The sequence below is a fragment of the Stegastes partitus genome, unplaced genomic scaffold, assembly GCF_000690725.1.
Source record: "Stegastes partitus isolate 25-593 unplaced genomic scaffold, Stegastes_partitus-1.0.2 Scaffold2179, whole genome shotgun sequence".
Lineage (NCBI taxonomy): Eukaryota > Metazoa > Chordata > Actinopteri > Pomacentridae > Stegastes > Stegastes partitus.
The window spans coordinates 34,378-50,694 of NW_007579910.1; the positions used below are offsets into that span (position 1 = coordinate 34,378).

At 40.8% G+C, this 16,317-nt stretch overlaps 1 protein-coding gene and 1 long non-coding RNA gene across 2 annotated transcripts in view; one reads left to right on the top strand and one right to left on the bottom strand.

Moving 5' to 3' along the window:
- Positions 1-6,094: 6,094 nt before the first annotated feature.
- Positions 6,095-7,427, top strand: LOC103374210 (uncharacterized). Its single transcript, XR_521115.1, has 2 exons — positions 6,095-6,212; positions 6,943-7,427. It is a non-coding gene; the product is annotated as an uncharacterized LOC103374210 (long non-coding RNA).
- A 537-nt stretch (positions 7,428-7,964) lies between these two features.
- The window catches only part of dcst2 (DC-STAMP domain containing 2), a 14,596-nt gene continuing 6,243 nt past the window's right edge, over positions 7,965-16,317 (bottom strand). The window contains exons 5-16 of the mRNA XM_008304260.1: positions 14,545-14,739; positions 13,377-13,442; positions 13,085-13,298; positions 12,448-12,605; positions 12,153-12,317; positions 11,906-12,073; positions 10,475-10,575; positions 10,039-10,172; positions 9,702-9,823; positions 9,114-9,207; positions 8,233-8,361; positions 7,965-8,130 (exon numbers count right to left, since the gene is read on the bottom strand). Coding sequence (XP_008302482.1) covers positions 7,965-8,130; positions 8,233-8,361; positions 9,114-9,207; positions 9,702-9,823; positions 10,039-10,172; positions 10,475-10,575; positions 11,906-12,073; positions 12,153-12,317; positions 12,448-12,605; positions 13,085-13,298; positions 13,377-13,442; positions 14,545-14,739 — 1,712 coding nt within the window. The remainder of the gene's footprint in view (positions 8,131-8,232; positions 8,362-9,113; positions 9,208-9,701; positions 9,824-10,038; positions 10,173-10,474; positions 10,576-11,905; positions 12,074-12,152; positions 12,318-12,447; positions 12,606-13,084; positions 13,299-13,376; positions 13,443-14,544; positions 14,740-16,317) is intronic.

The window sequence follows — 16,317 nt, forward strand, 5'->3', positions numbered from 1 at the left end:
AGTCAGCTGAACTAGACTCTGCAAAATTCATTTAGTTCTTGTGTTGCCGCAGACACATCTATAGTACCTGACTTCATTCAAAACACTCAATTTCAGACTTGACTTTCAGCAGATGTGTGCCCCCACCAGTTTCTAATATCCCAGACTTCATTCAAAATATTCCCAGTTTCAGACTTGACCTTTTGTAAATGTATATCCACACAGACTTCTGTGGTATCAAACTTATTAAAAATAATACTAGACTTTTAGACTTTATTCAGTCCTAGCATGGCCAAACATTTCTATTGTACCTGACTTCATTCAAAATATTCCCATCTTCAGACATTATTCAATCCTTTTATGGCTGCTTGAGTTTAATCCTGTGATTCTCAAACTGTTTTGTCATGAGCCTTGATAAAATCCCATCTAAGATCATTTATAGGAATGCAGAGCAATAATAAAAGAACGGAGAAAGTGAACATATTGACAAGAAATAAAACAAGGAAAAACAAAGCTCATAATACAAGACATCCAAAGCAAGTGATGCAGATGAGTTTTGCATTCAAGAGGTAAACCTGGGCTCTTATCAGAAAAAATGAAAAATAAACTGCAGAAAACATCACATTTCTATTTGTTAACCACATGATTTAAATATGAAATGACACAGATTGTGTGTGATTTGTTTAAAGGACGAGTTGCTCCTTCATCACAATTATCATAATTGCAAAGTTAATCAAATAACACTGAGCAAGTAAAGAAAAAGAAAAAAAGAGGGACAGACAGAAGAAAGAACTAAAGGTCTGAATGAAAAGTTTCCAGAAAGACTTGAAATTTAGAAGTAAAATCTGAGAATGAAACACACACAGCATCAACACAACAAGGTGTTCAGTGTTTATTGGCTCAGTTTATTGGTGTCACGGTTTGATGCCTGCATGAGCTCTGATTTATAATCACTTCTGTTTTGCATCTGAGATAAGTTTGAATAAGTCATTTTCAGTTGTTTTGACTGACAGCGTCTTTTAATCAAATGGACTCAAATGGACCAGGTGCTGCTCTCCCCTGAGGGCGGCAAAGCAGGTATATAAGACGTTTCATTGCTCAGCACGCTGAATGAATCTCCTGTCAGTTACGTTAAATCTTCTGAATCAGCCTCAGCAGGAACAGCTCACTGGAAACAGGTACAATCCTCATTCATTAATCTATTTATTGATCTATTTATTTATGAGTGTCTGTTATGCAGCTGCAGCAGTGACATGAAGTCAAACCTGTAAAGATTAAATCGATCAAACTTGCAGTTCGTCACCACAATACTTTAAATACTCCTCTTTATTACATGTTTAAACACTGTTTACATTAATTAACTGTAGACATGAAATACCTGCTGAGTCAATGTTGTTTAAACTTTTAACACAACAGACACAAAGAGAAGAAAATATTTAATGTTACAAATTTAACTGCATGATTTAAATATTAATTGTGAATAATAAGGTTAAGACGCAGCAGTACTATGTATTGTATGTATTATGGTTAAAATGATTATTTACTGTACATAATTACCTGATGCATTTACCTAAAATATCAAGATTAAAACATCACATTAATATTTTTCAAGTCTAAATTATTTAGCATAATAAATATTAAGGTTAAAACCCCACCCTATAATTTATTATAGAAATTTACCTTTTTTCCCCAAATACCAAGGTTAAAACTGCACAATATTGTTTTTTGAATTAGGTTTAAAAAAAAAAAAAAAAAAAAAAACTACAGTAAATTTATATTATATAAATCTCTCTAACAAATATAAATATTAAGGTTAAAACCCCTATCATATCATTTATTATCCAAATTTAAGTGACTATTTTTAAAAAAAAAAGAAAAAAAGGTTAAACCCTACAGTAAAATTATATTATACAAATTTAAAAGAGTAATATAAATATGAAATATCAAGACTAAAACCCAACAACATAATAAAAAAAATAGTTGACCAATTTAAATATTAGGTATTGAAGTGCAAACCCTGTGCTAGATTTGTATTATACAAATTAACTAACCAATTTAAATATGAAATACTAAAGTTATGACCCTACAATGTAATTTAGTATATAAACTTAGATGACCAATTCAAGCTATAAATGTTCTGTACAGCCAGACTTATATATATATATATATATATATATATATATATATATATATATATTAGCATCGTTGCCTCGCAGCAAGAAGGGCGCCGGTTCACATCCCAGTGAGGACACCCAGGATCTTTCTGCGTGGAGTTTACATGTTCTCCCCGTGCAGCGTGGGTTCTCTCCGGGTCCTCAGGCTTCCTCCGCAAGTTCGAAAACATGTTGAGATTAATTGGTGATTCTAAATTGTCCGTAGGTGTGAATGTGAGTGTGCTTGGTTGTCTGTCTCTAAGTGTAGCCCTGTGATAGATGGAGACCTGTCCAGGGTGTCCCCTGCCTTCACCCTGAACACCTGGTCTAAGAGGTTTAAACATCAGCATTTGTCTGTAAATGCTGGTAAGGTTTTGGTTCACTGCTCATTATTTATTATTACTGATGATGATGCTAACTAAGATGTCTTCTCAGTGTCTCAGCTCAGTCAGTCATGAAGACACGTGAACTGATCGTCCTGCTGCTGCTCTCAGGTCTGTAAACTGTAAATCCAACAACAGAAAGACAAACTGCAGAAACAGTCTGAAGGTTCTGAGCTGCTTTTGAATAAGTCCACAGAGTCCTAATTGTAAATCTGTCCACAGTATCCTCAGACCAACACCTTTCTTCTGTGGTCATAGGCGGGTTTTTAAAGATGTTTAAATAGATTCTCAGACATTTTTTAAAGACATGAACTGTGTACATAAAATCATCTAACAGTGTCTGTAGTCAAATTTATCTCTAAAAATGTCCTCAGAGATTTTCAAGGTGTCCACAAAGCTGGATAGGTGATTTTAAAGTAATGTCCAAAAAAGTTTTCCTCAGTGAATATGTGGAAACTGAAGTCCATAAAGTCCACAGATGTTTTCAGTGTCTGAGTGTGTAGATTGTTTTAAATGTGTCCACAGAAGATGTAAATATCTTCCAGATGCTCACATTGTGCGCAGAATGTTTTACACGTTTTTAAAGATGTCTACAGAAGTTGTCAGAGTTGTCCAGTGTCCAAAGAATAATGCCAGATGGTTTTAAATGTCCTTAAAGCACGTTAAAGTAACATGTTAACGTCGTCAGATATTTTTAAAGATGTTACAGATGCTTTTAAAGACAGTGTCCACAGTTTAATTACAGGAAAAGAAACATTTTAAAGACATTTTTCAGACCATCTTTCTGTTCAGGTTAACACGCCTGTGCAGGTCTGATTTGCTGCTTTCCTGATGCTGAAGGGTTGTTGGAGGCTGATTGGACAGACTGTCTCCTGTGTCGTCTCTCAGGTTCTGTCCCGGATTGCGACCTCCAGCCTCATGGCACCATTACTCAGTTCCATTTTGTCAATCTGAAGAAGAACTGGACCGAAGCTCAGCGTTACTGTAGGGAAAAGTTCATCGACCTTGCCAACATCCAGAGCCAAGCCTCCAACACCGAGGCCAGGCAGGTGGCAACAGGATACCAATACGTCTGGATCGGACTCTACAATGGCGCCTGGAAATGGTCTCAGGAGGGCACAAAGGTCGAAAGCTTTGTTCTTTATCAGGCCGCGGGCAACTGGGGGTCCAAGGGGTGTGCGGCGCTGAGAGTAGACGGACGCTGGAAGGACGAAGGCTGTGAGACTCAGCGTCGCTTCATATGTTACAGTAAGTCTGTTTGCATCATCTGCTGACTTCAACACAAAGGACTACACTGGCCACCTGAGCGGCCCCGAATGGACCCCCCAACCATAGTTTTCACACACGATAGTTTTATCTGCAAATAGAGTTAGTTTAGTTTTCATAGGCAGTGCTGAAAGAAGAATTTGAGTTTAACTGCAACATACAAATACGTTACTGCTAGTAAACATCCAGCAAAGTCCCAGTGAAGTGAAGCATCATCAGCATGTGTTTCAATATGAAACATGAGAATCTGAGGAGTTTTAGTATTTCAGGTTCTAGTCTTTATTTACTCAGAAAATATGAAACATGAGCCCAAACAATCACCGAATCTATTGTGGAAAACATAATTTAATCCATTTGTGTTCCTTTATATTTGGAATTGTTGTCCAGTGCCTGAATTCTTGTGTTTTCCATTTCCATCATGACGTGATGCAGAAGAAGCACACATTTCTGCATCAAAAATTCACGAGAATTTCAGAAAATATGTGTTTGATCCTCAAATTCTTTGCGGGGACCTTCAGACTCTTCTGTTAACGTGTCTCCTAATATTCAGAGGAAATCTACAGACTAAAGCTTTCATTTCGCTCCCTTTGTGGACATTCATTGTTGTTATACGCCTTTTCTAGTCTGCTAAGAGACTCCGTTTCATACATGTACAGCAGCTCACATCTACAGATTTACACATGCAAACTGTAGTGGAGTCGCCACAAGGACACAACTTTTGGCTGCATGCACACATGGATTAAGGGGATGACAAGACGAAGAAGAAGAAGTGTAGGAAGAAAAAGAAGAACTTAAATGATAAAGCACTTTTGAAATCAAGGGTTTACAAAGTGTTTTGACAGACAATTTAGTCTGCTCCTAAGAGTTTTGTTATTATAAATGCACTCGACACATTTAAATATAAAAGGTAGGACTCTATAATGTTATTATTGTTCTGTCGATGCGAGACTTCTGCGTACCTCTGCAAGAGGCAAATGTTTGCAGTGGAGCCTCCAAACCGACTCCAGCAGCCTACAAAAGTAGTATACTAGCTAGAGCTGTCTGTGTCCAGGGCTGCCAAGGTGGATCAGTGGTTAGCACTGTTGCCTCGGAGCAAGAAGGTCGCCGGTTCGTGTCCCAGTGGGGGCACTGGGATCCTTCTGCGTGGAGTTCATATGTTCTCCCCGTGCAGCGTGGGTTCTCTCCGGGTCCTCCGGCTTCCTCCGCAAGTCCAAAAACATGTTGAGGTTAATTGGTGATTCTAAATTGTCTGTAGGTGTGAATGTGAGTGTGCTTGGTTGTCTGTCTCTAAGTGTAGCCCTGTGATAAACTGGAGACCTGTCCAGGGTGTCCCCTGCCTTTGCCTTAAGTCAGCTGGGATAGACTCCCACGACCCTAATGAGGATTAAGCGGTGTATAGATGATGGATGGATGGATGGGTGTCTGCGTCCACAGAGAGTAAAATCAAGGTCTATGACTTGTGTTGAAATTTCCCACGGATTCAAGAAGCTCAGTGTGATGTAGGTTTCACCATCTCCTGCCAGAGTTCACAGACTGGGTCCGTGTGGTGGCTATGAGGGCAACAGTGCACATGTGCAGAATATGTAGATGTGACCTTCTGCAAAATGTTGAAGTCCGTGTTCATCCACAGGGGCTGGAATCAAGGTATAAAACCGATGTTATACATTCTGTTGAGGGTCCACCAGGATCCACATGACGTATATTCATCTTCCCAAGTCCACTTACAGGCCAGAATCTGGGTCCATGTGGTGACCTTGCTGTGAGGGCAGCACTGCACGTGCAAAATACATAGATAGGACCTTCTGCGAATGTATGGAAAGTATAAGAAGTACAATGACAACATCTACTGTCAGTAGTGTCTGCAGGGAGAATAATCGAGGTCTAACGCTGCCCGACTGAGTCTGATCTTCTGTCTTTCAGCTGCAGACCACAAGTATGTTGTGGTGCAGCAGCAGATGAACTGGACAGACGCTCAGACCTTCTGCAGGAAGAATCACGTAGATCTGAGCAGCATCAGGAGTCACCAGGAACGCTACAGCATGACCCAACAGTTGCTGTCATCGGTGGCAAACACAATTGAGAAAGACGCCTGGATTGGTTTGTACAGAGACAAGTGGGAGTGGTCAGATGGGAAGGAACAGCCCTACAGGCAGTGGAGCATCCTGTCTCACTCGTTATCAAACTGCATCACAATAGGCTCGCACACGGGAATCTGGAGCAGCAAACCCTGCGAGGAAAAACGTTCCTTCCTGTGTTACTCACGTGAGTGTTCCTTCAGGTTCTGCAGACTCTGATGTGGGAGAAAGTCTGATTAACTTCTTCTTCTTCTGCAGTCGTCAAACCTTCAGCAGTGAGTTTGGTGAAGGTTCGGCTGATCGAAGGTTCTGCAGACCTGTCCGACCCGACGGTGCAAGAATCCATCCTGCAGCAGGTCAGAGGTCTCATGACTCAACAGCTTCATTCACCCAGTCGCTGTCTCCATGCAGACTCAGCTTGAACTTTTTTGTTGGAAAAATATTCTGAGAAAGCGCTAATATTTATGGCGTCAAGTTTTCTTTTGTTTCCAGAATGTTCTTAAAGGTTGAATAACTGAAGATGTAATAACTGAAGATGAAAATGTTTGGGGATAACATTGCCAGAACATTGTGCTCAAAATGTTCTCAAAACTGAATGTTACATCGAGAACGTTCTTCCTGTGTTATCATGTAACATCGTGGGATCGTTGTATAGATTCTATAATGTGTTCATGGACAACATCCCCAAAACATTCTCAGAACGTTGCAGACGAAATGATCACATTACAGGAACATCTTATAAAGAACGATGTGTCATCTAAGGTCTTGATAACGTTCTATGAATGTTGATGAAAATACTGATAAAAAGGGATATCTGAAAAAGATAATACAACTAATGTTTGATGTTTTAACAGGTCAAAAAGAAAAAACATTGTGTTTCTCAAAATAAAATACAATAAGTGAAATATAAAAAAGAAAGCGTGTACGCTGACTCTGTTCTCACAGAGGAAAACATGAGAGAACCTGCAGCCACATTCACCTGACGTTTCCTGAAATCAGTCTCTGCAGCTCCATCAGGATTAAACTCTTGATAATCAATCAGAGCGATCGATCACGATCCTGTTAAAGCTGTTAACTGTGTTTCAGCTGAAGCAGCAGCTGGTGGACAGAGGGATCACAGAGGAGGTGAAGCTGAGGTGGAAGAAACAGCCTGACGGGGAGGTTTTCCACAGAGAGGACGAGGAGACAGCGCCACCTGCTGACCATCACCAGGAAGACAGCTGCAAAGCACTTTAGAGCTTTATCTGTTGCTGAGTTACATTCAGAAAAAGCTTTACAGCATAGAACATAAAGATGTAAGAACTGAGGAACCAATGCAGGAGTTCAGGAGAAGTAGTAGCAGAGTAGTAAAGAGACTAAAGTATCTGATTAAGACTTTATATTAGATAAGATGAGTTGTGTTTGCTCTGAATATGATTAAAATGTGAGAGTCTCTCAATCAGTTTGGTTTTGTATGTTGATGATTTAGTTTGCATATTATAGTTTGAGACTTTAAACTTTTGGACACTTCTGTAACTTCAGAACATCTGTTGACCAAGAAACACAATAAAGCCTTTTAAGTCTGAATTTTACATGAGATCCGGTGTATTTACTTATTTTTATTTATTTATATGGTTTTTTTTTACAGGTTTTTAATGCTTAATGTAAGATTTTAATGTGTAAAAACAACAAAATAACCTAAAATACATATATATTTAAAAAAATAAACTTGAATTTACCAGGTTGAAATAAACTGGAATTACCCTTTAAGACTTCATGTGTTCATAATCTTGTATTTAACCTTTTCCTTAAAATGTTTTATGCTCCAAGTATCAAGACTGTCATTAGTCTGCTGTTTACAGCTGTTATCAACTCTTATTTCAGAGTTTTCTCTCTTTAAATCTGTTTATAAGTGGCCACGTTAATCATGGAGTTATAATTACATAATATTATCAAATCCTAATTTTATTTTATTTTTTCTGATCTTTTTCAAGTCTTTTGTTATAAATACATAGTGAGTTTAGTTTAGTCTCATTGTTTTTGTTTGTGTGACTTGATAAGCTTCACACTTCATTACATGCTTCAATAACTTTAATCACTAAGTGGATCATCAGCTGCCTCTGAGTTCTTCAGGGGCCTGGAGAGTCCTGGAGGTTTTGAGGTGTGTGTACCAGGACTGCAGCGAGGGCTTGGTCCTGGAGGAAGGAGGTTTCTTGTGAGTCAGCAGAGTAAAAGGAGTCGTCGCTGTCTGACTCCTCAGAGCCGGGTCGGTCCTGGTACGTCATGTCTGCTTCACTGACAGCAGCCACAGTGGGAAAACGCACCTTCAATTGTTTGAATGCTTCCAGGTGATCAATAAATTAACACCATTGATTATTGATCTGATCAGAGTCCTACCTGAGCTCAGAGTCTTCGTCTGTTCTGTTGACTGGGCTGTTTGTTCGGCATGTTGCCGTGGAGATCCTCCTATTCGAGTGTGTCAAGTTCAGAGCAGCAGAACACAACTGTTCATCGTCAGAGGAGTCTCTGAGGGGAAACAGCAGAGGGTTGTGTGTCGCTTTGTGTCTCTATGATTTTGTTTTGTGACACCTTTCTAGCAATTTTGTATATTTTGTCTCATTTTTATGTCAAGGGTTGTTATGTGTCCCTCTGTAACAGTTTCGTGTCTCTTTGTGGTTGTTTTGTGTCTTTTGTAGTTGTCGTGTGTCTCTTCTCTAATCATTTTGTCCATCTTTTAGTCCTCTAGCATCATTTTTGTCATTTTGCTCCTCCTATAGTAGTTTTGTACCTTTGTGTTCTTCAGTAGTTGTTTTGCATATTTTCATAGTTGTTTGGTGTCACTCTTGTTTGGTTCTACTCTGTAATGGTTTTGTGTCTCTTTGTGGTTATCTTGTATCTTTTTTGCATTTGTTTTGTGCATTTTTGATGTTCTTTTGTGCATCTTTTAGTCATTTTGTGCATCCTTTAGTCCTCTAGGCTCTGTTTTTTTTGTCATTTTGTTGTTATTTTGTGTCGTCTATTGTAGTGTGTGCCTCTCTGTGTGTGAATAATTCCTGCAGATTTCACCTGTGAGTGAATGCATCTTGTTGATCTGAATTTCAGTGTTTTAAACGCTAATCAGACACCAGTTTATCACTACGGCAACTTCAGGTACAGGATTGTGGATGTGAAGTAGCTCTGAGCTGCTGCTTCATAAATGTGACGTGTTCTCATAAGATCATGTTCCTGAACATCATAAATATTGTGTTTCAGTGCACTCCTCTGCAGTTGATACTCACAGCTCCTCCTCCTCATCTTTCTGGAAGGTCAGAGGTCGCGTGCAGACGACACACGTGTTGTCCAAACTGAGGAAACATGGCCGACAGTACAGACCTGCAGACACAACACAGTAAAGACTGATGAGAACTGCAGCAAAACTATGCCAAAGCCACCAAACAGTGCTGGCTAAACCCTGTAGTAGTTTTGTAGTTTCTGTCTTTTTTCAACTGGTGTTGTGTCTTTTTGTGTCTCTGTCTGGTCCAGGCTTTGTGTGTTTTAATGCGAAGTGTGGTTAAATAAGGGAGGCACACTCCTGACTTCAAATCACAGCAACAATTAATTTAATGAGTCTATGTTAAAATATCGTAGATAAACATCATGTAAACTCTAAATGTTTCATATGAAAATGAAGCTCAATCTTCTGAACTTTTTTCATGTGGAGTCCAGCCTTTTAAAATGTTTATCTTCTTCATGGTTGTTCTGTTTTCATAACGGTGCAGGACTTCATATTGCAGTGAAAAATGAGCCACAGTGAGGAAAAATGAAAACACCAGAAACTGTTTGGGCTTCAGAGGGTTAAAGCAGAGCTGGTTTCAGTCGGTGTTTACCTGAACACTGTGGGACGTCACAGGTGATGGTGTTGTCATCATCCGGCTTCACCTGCTCACCACAGGACAGACAGGTGACAGGCGGTGACAGCAGGCGAGACAGGTGAGCTCCTCCAGGTAACCTGACACACACAGACCTGATCCATGAAATCAGTCAGAGCTGGTATAGCTGGTGTTATACGCCACTTGGTGTTTTGTCTAATCTTGTCTGCATGACAGAACGTCGTCACTTTCACGGATCAATGAAGCAAAAATGTTCCATGTTCCCTGTCTGAAAAGTCTGTACAAAGAGCTCTGAGGTGTTAAATTCTCCTCCTGTCTCTCTACATGTTTGTACCGTGTCAGCAGAGTCTGAATTCGACTCCGTACTCCTCCTCGATCGACTCTGATCCTGAACACCGACCTCCTCAGAGCTTCGCCCACTGACCTCCTCTGATCCAGGATCTGTTGGTGGAGGAACTGGATTCTCTCCTGGAGAACAATAAGAACACACCCCGCCACACGTTCATCTAAGGTTTGAATGTTCTCATCTTACAGGCTGTGAATAACATCGCCACTGCCGAGGAGCCTCTGAGCAATAACAGAGCGACACCACGACGTTTTATCTAAGTTGGCATTGAAGGTGCAGAGTTTCAGTGTTTGTGATGCAGAAACAAAACAGTGTGTTAATGTGACGGTGAACTGAGGAGTTGCAACGACAAACAACAGTGTGTGTGTGTGTGTGTGTGTGTGTGTGTGTGTGTCTGCGCGCGTGTGTGTGTGTGTGTGTATACCAGTTCTCTCTCTGGATGAAATGAAGCACAGATGATTCTTCTGCAGCGCCCCATCAATCCTCCGGTGAGAGAGACGAGCAGAGCCAGACCCAGCAGAAACCCTGCAGAACCAGAGCAGAACCAGTCACACCAACAGAACCAGCAGAACCTAGAACACCAGCAAAAGGCTGCCTGCTCCTAGATTTCAAACTGGACCAACATGACAGTTCATCTGGAAACTTTCACTCATTTTACAAAACCAGTTCACTGACAGTTTAGTTAGTTTTCCTCCAGTAGCAGCCAGACGCCTCTGATTTGCATAAAGTAGCCGAGACATCACCTTAATGCAAATCAGAAGCAGGTAATGCAACATCCATCCATTATCTATACACCGCTTAATCCTCACTACGGTTGCTGGGGGCTGGAGTCTATCACAGCTGACTCAGGGTGAAGGCAGGGGACACCCTGGACAGGTCACCAGTCTATCACAGGGCTACACTTAGAGACAGACAACCAAGCAGACTCACATTCACGGACAATTTAGAATCACCAATTAACCTCAGCATGTTTTTGGACTGTGTGGGAGGAAGCCGGAGAACCCGGAGAGAACCCACGCTGCACGGGGAGAACATGTAAACTCCACGCAGAAAGATCTCGGGCGTCCTCACCGAGACGCAAACCGGTGACCTTCTTACTGTGAGGCGATGGTGCTAACCACCGAGCCTCCTTGCAGAAATGCAACATGATTTGCTAATTGTATTGCTTCAAACTGCAAGTTCAATTTGAAATCAATGAATTGTTCAGCCTGCATGTGAATTGTGTCCAGGAGTTCTGGTGGATGAGTTGGTCGATCTGCTCTCATCAGTTATAAGATAAGTTTTGGCATGAAAATTTAGTGGCAAACTGGGCCAAGCCACAGGAATTGCTGACCATTACATCACGGGCGCAGGTAGTTGCACATGTTTGCAATTCAAGATGGCGGACAGTGTGACCTCAAGCCCTGTGAAAACTCAACTCATAGGTAAGGTAAGGTAAAATAGCAACTTAATTCACCTCAAATTACCAGAAAAAATATGCAAAACCATCACAGAAAGACACAAAATCAGCACAAAGAGATGCTGCTGCTAGTAGCAGCTGTAGATGTTACTTTATAATCAAATTAGATGAGATGAGATGAGATGAGATGAGATGAGATGAGATGAGATGAGATGAGATGAGATGAGAATAGATTAGATTAGATTAGATTAGATTAATAATCGGCAGCTAGAATCTCTCAGAGCAGGGAGACAGAAACACTTTCTTCATCTTCTGATAAACTGACAATGATTTTAATTGGTTGGTTGAAGAGTTGGTACAATTTTAATCCACCAGAATTTTCTGTGGTTCTGTGTTCTCTCTCTTTAGTTCTCCACAGACCTCCATCAAATGAACAGGTGATGTGTGATGGCATACCGAGGATGAAGCTCGTCGTGGTGTTGGGCTCTGACGGCTGCAGCAGACACTTCCTGCTGACCACTGTGATGTTTCCTCCTTGCAGGACCTTGAAGGAAGCCAGCAGGTCTCTGTAGATGTCTGAAGCGTAACCTGATCCATTCACCAGAACCTCAAACGTCACCGGGGCTGTCAGACACATGGTCGTCACGTTTACAGCCGATAGCATATTGATTCGTTGATGTTAACATGTGACGTGTTGTCTCACCTCTGGCCACAATGTCCCCTTTCAACTGGTGGCTTATCTGGTCCAGAATCCAGAACAACAGGAAGTCTAGCCCCACCAGCAGGCAGCCAATCAGTAGGTGTCTGAGGACAGAGACCACGCCCACCAGCACTGCACGCCGCTCTCTGTAGGTCAGCTGGAATGACACTGTAGTTGCACAAACCGTGAAATCAGCCAACACTGGACAATTAGGCACAAGATGTGTGTTTGTGGAGAATACTAATGAGATTACCGCACGCACACACACACACACACACACACACACACATGTACTAACGAGGTGTGATGTAGATCTTGGCTTCTCTGCTTGTGATTGGCAGGACTGAGGCCCCGCCCCTCGAGGTCACCTGTCGGTCGAGCTCTTCAAACTGAGCCGTGATGTAATTATTATCAAAGTTGAGGTCATGGAGATACCTACGTCTGTAATGCACCGCCCTGCATGACAACACACACACACATAAACACAACAACACACATTAACCCAACAAACACACACCACAACAGACACAAACACAATGACGCACAAACATAAAAACAGTAAGACAAACATATAAACAAATGCAAACACACAACAGACACACAAACATAACAAACAAACTCCGCTAAATTAACAGCAGCGTGACAACATGTCTTCTGATAGCGTGTTCATTAGCATGTTAAATCCCAGATGCTAACATTACGATAATGCATTTAGCACGCTAACTTTACGACGCTAACATGCTCAGGTGTATATGGTGACATGTACACAGCTCAATAAAACAACAGCTAGCTAACTTTAGTAATGGAAACATTAGTGTATTATGTTTGAGAATGCTAACGAGCTAACATGGAGCACTAAATTAGGATGGTAGAATGACAACATTAAACATAAAAAGTATTTTAGCAAGTGAAGCTAACTGGCGCTAAGTCCTGACCTCAGGAAGGACCAGGCGAGCAGCACCAGGCTCAGGTAGGTCAGCGGCTCGCTCAGCTTCTCAAACACCCGCAGATCTGCTGAAAGCTCCTTCATGATGTCCTGAGACACCTGCTGCAGCGAGCGGCTGCTGTTAGCATCCACTTCCAGGTTCACTGACGCTGTGATGTTGAACTCAAATTCCCGCTTCAGCTTCTGAAATGCTGCGATGGTCGCTGGATGAAGAGAGTCAGAGTCAGAGCAGGCAGCAGGGTGAAGGCTGCTGCTGAAATATAATGAAGAGAAGAACTCACGATCTGCCAGACGTTCCTTCAGGTGTTCTGCGATGTAGGAGGGAATGATGCAGAACAGCTCACCGGCTTAAGGACAAAGTTTAGAGGAGTTTACATTCAAGGATTATTGGGGATTTTTTTTTTTCAGTAAATCTCTTTCTAAACTTTATTCTTATTGCTTATTCATTTCAAAATGATACACAAAGAAAGAAACACAAAAGCCTGGATTCCCCTTTTAATTGCTGTAACATTCAGTAGTACAGCCTTTCGTTTTGTTGTTGAGTTCGTTAAATTAACTCCCAACTAGCACAGAACGTTCCTACAACAGCTAACATCCCCTACAACTTCCAATACATTTTTATAGAAAATGTTTCAATCAAATGTTCAAAGAATGTTTTAGGAATTTTATTTTCATTACCAGTAATGTTCCTTTAAATTAATATAATAAAATAAGTCTTTATTCATCCCACACTGGGGGAAATTTGCAGTTGTGTTCTAAAGTCGATAGTCAGAAGACACTGTCTGGAACACAGATTCTGTTCTATGGTAAGAAAAGAAAAACGTTCTCAAACCAACATTAAAAAAAATGTTTTCCAGATGTTATCGAAGCCTCAGATGATTTTGATAAAATGATCGTGTAAAGTCATATATTAATGAAGGTGGAATATTCTGTAATGTTCTCAGGATGTTTTGGGGATGTTGTGTAGAGACACATTATAGAAAATTCTTCGACAAAACATTTACCTAATGACTTTTAAAAAATGTTTTTGAGACTTCAGATGACAGAACGTTTTTATAAGAATATTCTGCCCGCAATGTTCTTAGGATGTTTTGGGGATGTTGTTGATGGAGCATATTATGGTTATCTTTATCTATACAACGTTCCTACAATGTTAGATGAAAACAAAAGAAGAATGTACAACATTCAGTTTTGAGAACATTAGGGCATAATAGTCCAAGAAACATTTTTAAAATGTCTTTAGTGATCCTGCCTTCAAGAAGAACATTCTGAGAACTAAAAGAAAACTTCCTGCTGAAAATATCTGTAGAACTTTTCAGAACTTTCTTCGAATATTTTTGGAACAAAATAATTCTAGCTGTGGACTGTAAGAAGTTGACCAAACAGATGTTTTAAATAAGGACATTCAAAATGATAATTATAATCATGAACATAATTAATGATGATTACCGCGGGCGATGCTGCAGAGCGGCAGGAAGGCGTCCACGATGTCACACAGGAAGTCGAAGTCGCCCAGCAGGTCAGAGCAGTCGCTGCGGGCCTCGGCAAACACCGACCGACACTTCCTGTACGGGGAGCCCAGCTTGGAGTTGCAGACGTCTCCGATGTCGACCAGGAAGTGCAGGACGTTCCTCAGAGTGCGAGCTGCAGGGTCAGAGGTGTGATGTTAGTATTCAGTGTACGAATCAGCAGCAACAAAAGCTTCTCCTACAGCTCAATGTGCTCCATTTATGTTCAGAGAGGTTCTGATCTGATATCAAAGATCAGCACCAGGGCTGAGGAAAGCATTTCTTTTATTTTTACTTTCTTTCAATTTAACCTTTATTTTACCAGGTAAGTTAAACGAGAGCTGTTTCTCATTTTCAATAACGACCTGGTTTTAACTGACTGGAACTTCCACTGTCATACAGGTGTCGTTCAAGAGGAGCACAGTTGGTGGCAGAGCGCCAAGGATGATAATTTACAATAATCAATGATCTGCAGCATTATCAGGCAATAATGAATTAATTGATTATACACATCTGAAACAGTGGATATTTGTCTGGGGGTGAGGATTTACGAACTAATGGAAAAACACTGAGGATTGTTTTTCTGTTTCTGTGGGTGGCTAATAGTCTGTGAGAATGTGAAGGAGTTCTTAGAGAGATACAGTTCTACCTCAGAGAGAGATACGCTGCTGACACAGGAAGCTACACTAACACCATAGAGAGCTACACTCCTGTGACGGATAAGAGGGAAATTACTGATACAGTCCTACACAAGGTGAAAGAGAAACATGAAGCAATCCTCCCATGAGCAGACAAAGACAGACTGTCCAGAACAGAGAGAACTGGCCCCTTCATAGGTAGCGTGAAAGGAAAAATATAAATACTGACAGTCCTTTTACATCCTCCTCCATAACCCTGTGTTGTGTGAGGTTCTGTGCACTCCTGAATAAAGAGACGCTGACTTCAGCATCCTCGTTTTGAGAGCGGTGATTCTTTTTCACAAACAGGAACACTGTAGCACTAATTCTGTCCTCGTCGTGCGCTGGTTAGAGGTGATAGAGAGACATTCTTTTATTTTGATGATGATGAACAAGGTCATTCTCTTTTCTTTTGATGGTCACCAGACACTTTGATTCCCACCGTATACCGGAATACTAATAAACGTCTTCTTCTTCTTCTTCAACAGAGGTCATCAACCTCTCTGTTTTTGGAGCTCGTGGAGCCACAGTGCTCTCGACCCTGAAACATTAAATTTCAGACAGTGTCCTATTGAGCTTCACAACAAGGTTCCTCAACATCTACAGAACATTAAGGAACAGACTAGAAGCATAAATGCAGCTTTTTCTTAATGCACTGCAGAGATATTCTGCTGTAAAACAGACATGCTGGGCTGATTTTAATAACTTTAATGTACATGAAGTGTGTGTTATCAGAGAAATGGTATCAGATTGAGACTCTGCATCTGCAGATACTAAATATGAAAGGACTCAGAGGGGACCTGGACACTCCTGTTCATGATTGTTTTCATCAGAATTTTGAACCTGTACACATCTTAATACACAATGTTCTCGGAGGAACAGGGCTCAACAGTAACTTTTTAAATTGACTGCACTGGTGTGCCTCATTTTTTCTTTTCAATGTGAATAAGTCCTCTTAAGTCTTACCTTTTATGTCACTTTGTATGATGAAAGGTGCAGATAAATGTTTTATTGATCTGGAAGTTAAAGTCAGTCTT